The sequence below is a fragment of the Wasmannia auropunctata genome, unplaced genomic scaffold (genome assembly GCF_000956235.1).
Source record: "Wasmannia auropunctata unplaced genomic scaffold, wasmannia.A_1.0 LD328193.1, whole genome shotgun sequence".
Classification (NCBI taxonomy): Eukaryota; Metazoa; Arthropoda; class Insecta; order Hymenoptera; family Formicidae; genus Wasmannia; species Wasmannia auropunctata.
Window position 1 is genome coordinate 1 of NW_012034697.1, and position 5,148 is coordinate 5,148.

Below are 5,148 nucleotides of genomic sequence, written 5' to 3' on the forward strand. Positions count from 1 at the left end.
AGTTAGCACAGCCATAAAGAAGAAATATAAGGCAAAACAACTTTTAAAAATAATTCACTCGCGTATAAGTTTATTGGAACGAGCTAAAACTATCTCTTACTATAAGTATTGAAAATTATTAGTACAACACATTCCCGACTATCGGATAATAATCGCTATATCGCGCTCAAGAACTCACACAGGTTACATGTTCTCAATTTTACTTTAATCGAATTTAATTTAGATATTTATCATTTATTCGATTGCTTATTCATCAATGTCACAATTACGAATTACATAGATTGTATGGTACTAAATATAAAAATAGATACGGCCTGCAGTGATAAATTAAAACTGTTTTATATAATATCAATTTAATAATTTTCAATATTATATTTTCATGAGGATAAACTGTGAGAAATATTAAATGTATTGCTAACTTGATTTGTTCGATTTGTATAATATATCAATACCGAATCGATATTGTATTAGCATGTCCTCTTATCATTAATAATTTTTTTATATTCGATGAGCAGATTCTAGAGGCGTTGATATTCTTCGAATGAAAAAACCGCGAGTGCCATCGGGTCCTGATGGCATTCTCGTCACGTTCTCAGGTACATGCGTCATCGCGATACTGTTGTTGCTTCTCGTTCGATAAAATATATTTTGTTCCGAGTTCGTAGAGCATAAAGATGATCTCCTGACATTCATGTCGAAATCACGACTGTATGTTGAGACTCTTCTCGGACCATAGTCAGCCGATCCACGACGATTTGTGATATAGCAGCTTCCCCGGCAATCCATCGGAGTACCTGTGATAAATAGCAAATCTATAAATTGATTGCATCGCTTCAAATAAACGTACATAATTAGTATTTTATGTAACACGTAGGAAAGTCTATGAGATAAAACGTATTATGGGTGAAAAGTAATTGTCTTACGATAGATGAGTCCATCGTGACAATTTTATGTGTATATACGATATATATGATTACTAACCAATAGAAGAACAGCAGGAGTAACGACGACTTTCGTGACGAAAGAAATTATTTGAGTAACTTGGATGAAGGATAGCTGCTTCAGAACCAGACGAACAAGTGGAGTAACGTCTACTAGAGTCTGAGCTGGAACCGGAACCGGAACCGGAACAAGAAGACAAACGCCGAAACATAAAACCGTTCTCGGAACTTGATATAGAGCAGGATGAGAGCTTACGAGATAAACATGTGTCCGATAATGGTAATCCAGCTATAATAAGAAAGATAGTTAAGTGTTTTGTTCTACAAAGCATCATTGATTAACAAATCTTGTAGCATAAGTGGAAAAAAACGACATTTTCTTTCGATCAATTCTATTCGTATTATTTATATTTTGTATTATTTATAATTTTCTAACAATTTTATATAACATTAAAATATATATTACAGGTATTACAATTATTATACAATCAATTCTACAATGATCAGTCGTTAATCGTATTTTTCTTTTCTCCCAACGATAAAGCTGTCGAGACTCGACACCGATTTTAATTTTAATTTTTTTTTCTATTTACACGCAACTCTCATGCACGCGTGGGATGGAAATAAGATAATGAAAAACGGAGAAAACAAATTTCTTTTTTTACTATAACAAAATCTTTAAGATTTCAGATACACTCCGCGCCAAAATTAAAGGATATATCACTTATTCTGATCGCTAAAAATAGGCAAAATTTAATTTATTAAATTTAAATTTATTAAATAAATTTCAAAAGAGAGTAATTTCGTCAAAAATGATCGTAACATAATGATCAAAAAAGCATTTCACAGCTTTAATTTTAACGCGGGTAATATATGTTTAATCTCAAAAAATCTAATATCAAAAGTCAAAGAAATTGTAACAAAATGATAAAAGAAATGTTACGAGAAAGAATATGAACTCAAAATCGAGATGAAAAGAGTAATGTTGGTGTATGCAGTTGATATTTTACACAAACGACATTTTCTTGTGATATGATACCTTGAAAAGGATAACCTGTATTATGAATATGATACATCGGATATCCCTGAAAGCTTCTGTTAAGCCTTACTCTCCCATCCTCAGGCTCGGATCCACTGGGACAACTGGATGAGTTGTAATTGTCTTCTCTTGCTACTCTATTGAGGGTGCATTTTTTGGTAAGCTGGTGCTTCTTCTTCTTATCAACTGAGTGACGTAATTCGAATACTTTTGCGTCACCCAAAGTCATTTGCGTGGCGATTCGCGCGGAAACTGAATCCGTAAATTCGACCATGGCGTACTCCTCGATAGAATTCCATTCTGGCCTTTTAGCGATTGCCTGTCGTACCTATATACGAGTAACGATTGCCAAAATTTTATTTTTCGTTTCGACTTTATTAAATCTACTGTCATTGAGTGTTAAGAGTATTACGCAAAGTGAAATTTGTACACGTAATGATCATTTGTGACTGATTATTTTTATATATATGCATGCATTGATGTAGCGCGCGCGGATCATTATATAATATTATAAACGTAATTTAATCTCTTACAAATTAGAAAAAAAAATTTTAACATCTCTGTTACTCTGGTAAAACAATTGAAAAAGGTAAGTTTTCTAAAGACGTGAAAAAAATTAAAAATATAAATATATATCATATTTATAGTACTAGCTGACGCAACGATTGATTCAATCGAATAATCTACCACTGCAGTGGAAACCTTATATATTTTAGCTCTTATGGAGCTCAACTATAGCTTGTTAGTGGATGGATGTTATATCATATTATAAGTTAATTGCAGTGCAAGAACGTTACGTCACAGTGACGATCTATTCTGTTATTGTATAATGTCACGGTAGAATGCATTTGTGGAAAATTTAATAGGCGACAGTGTGGAAACGCAATAAACAAGCATTAGCCGAGATATTGTTAGTTATTATCAATGATCTCGGGCAATGTTCCGGTCTGTTGGATTGTCAACAGTATAATTGAGAAAATTGTGACACTAGGAATTACGCGAATAACATTAATTTTTCTATTAAGATAATTAGTAGTCTTCTTACTTATACGTTTCTTTATGCGCATTTTTACCTTGTATTCTCAAAAACTTAAGAAAAAGAAAACCGATCGAAGAAAATATGTGGTAACAGCAATGTAAAAAGGAGAGACAAGCGTATAATAACACTAACAATGAAATTGTTCTTAAAAGTATATGTATACTCGCTGTACCACATCTTTATATATTATGCAATAGGTAGATATTTTTTTCTCAAGTACCTACGACAAGACAGAGTTGAAATTCGTAAGCATATTCTTGGACCAATTTGCAATTATCTTTTTCTTACAATTAGCTAAAGACTCGACTGTGGACACTTTTTCAGTTATAATAAGCAATCTAAAACGATGCGAAAGGCCATGCATTTGCGAATTAAATTTAATCTAATTATTTAAATCTGTATATATTATGCATATATCATATATCAATTAAATCTATATTTGAAAATACATCTAAATAGAAAAATTTATAAATTGAGCAAATATCGCATTGCAGAACGAATACTCGAAAGCTACTTAATTGTTTATTCCATTAACGTGCAATGTTTTTGCCATTTAAAAGAGACTACAAGATGTTTTACCTCCGGAGGTACAGGACGTCCAGGTTTGAGCACCCTTATCAATGCTATCTCGCCGCAAGGCTTAAAAATCTCGGCGACAGATTCAACCGTTAATTCCTCTAGCGGTAATCCAGCCGCTAAAATGGTCCTGGAAGGAGCTGTCTGGTCGAAGAATGGTAAAGGATTCACTCTACGCAGCTTCGTCCCTTGTGAATTAAGCTCGAGCTTCTTAGATCTCGTTAAAGCAATTCCGACTACTCTCCAATCCCTGCTGAGATGTTTCACCTTTTTGAAGCTGGATATTAATTTAAGAGATACGTAGCCTTCCTTATTTCTTTTAACGTGTTTTAATAAGAATGCATCCTTTATGATATTTTCGTCAGAAAAGTAGTATTCCACCTGAGCGCATATTTTGTCGGCTAACTCATCATTCGGTGGCACGAAATCATTGGTCGTTCTCTCGATCGTCGTTGAAACCGTCGATTTCGTTGATTCTGTTGGAGATTCCAACAGTCCAACATCATCCACTTGTTTCTGCTTTTTCAATTCTTTCGACGTAGCGTCATCCACGGAATCCGCACCCGAATCTTGATCGATATCGATCTTCTCTATAAACCGGATCTCATCATCATAATCCGACAAATCAGCCTCATCACTCTTGGAACCTCTTCGGTCGAAAGAAAGGCTTACGTCGCTATCTACGGAGGAAATGCTGTCCTTCGTTTCAGATTTCTTCATGCGCGCAGGTGAAGACTGCAGGTTGATCTGCTCCTTTAAGTCTAGAGATACTTGAAACTCCATATTTTTGTCAAAATAGATCGCGATCACTATCTCTCCGAGTTGTAAGAAAATAACTAGTTGACAACTTTAACCGCGCGATTTTATTCCTTCTTTACATTTTAGATGTGTTTTCTTGTGTATTTTTACATGAAAAATATAATATATAATATACCATTGCTAATTGTAAATCATTTTCTTCTTTCTAATGCTGATGTTTACTGAGTTAAAAAAAGAAGTTGTTATGCAAAGTACAAAGATGAAAATTGATCGAGAGCTGAACGCGAACTCGTCGCTCACTGACCTTCCACACTGCCCGCGATCCGTTTTATAGCCGCGGCCAAGTTCGGTGCGTGGTAGAGCTGCACCGTGATCTTGTGGCCTTCTTGAATACCGGTCAAGAATGAGACTTTCGGCGAATAATCGAAGGGCACTCGGGAATTAAACCTTGAGCGAAGGAAAGGTAGTTTGTAATATAAATGTATCTCTGATATGAAAAAGAATTGAAATTATCTTATATCCACGCACACACGTGTAAATATTATAATTAAAATGATAAAAATTAATTTTTAATAATTTCGAACAATTGTTAAACCAAAAATTTATATAAAATTTCGAACGTAAATAACATAAAATATACAAATAATATCGATACCCTCGGATATATCCTATCGCTAGTCACAAATTGTTTACCATATTTTATGTTACGCATCTCTATCGTCGTTGAGTATCAGACCATATCACACACAATATACTTACACAGGTAGGAAGGACTTACGACAATATACTTAACC

The 5,148-nt window shown here is 34.1% G+C and overlaps 1 protein-coding gene across 2 annotated transcripts; it reads right to left on the bottom strand.

Annotated features, from left to right (window-relative positions):
* Positions 1-388: 388 nt before the first annotated feature.
* On the bottom strand, positions 389-4,674 carry LOC105460125 (la-related protein 6). Of its 2 annotated transcripts, none has more exons than XM_011706570.1 (4): positions 3,599-4,674; positions 1,996-2,308; positions 982-1,230; positions 389-794 (listed from the first exon to the last, which is right to left on the bottom strand). In XM_011706570.1, exons 1-4 carry the CDS (start codon positions 4,376-4,378, stop codon positions 499-501), a joined length of 1,638 nt encoding a protein of 545 aa, XP_011704872.1. In that variant the 5' UTR covers positions 4,379-4,674; the 3' UTR covers positions 389-498. The 2 variants fall into 2 exon arrangements, with proteins under 2 accessions (XP_011704872.1, XP_011704871.1); XM_011706569.1 differs by having other exon boundaries at positions 1,981-2,308.
* Between the last annotated feature and the right edge of the window lie 474 nt (positions 4,675-5,148).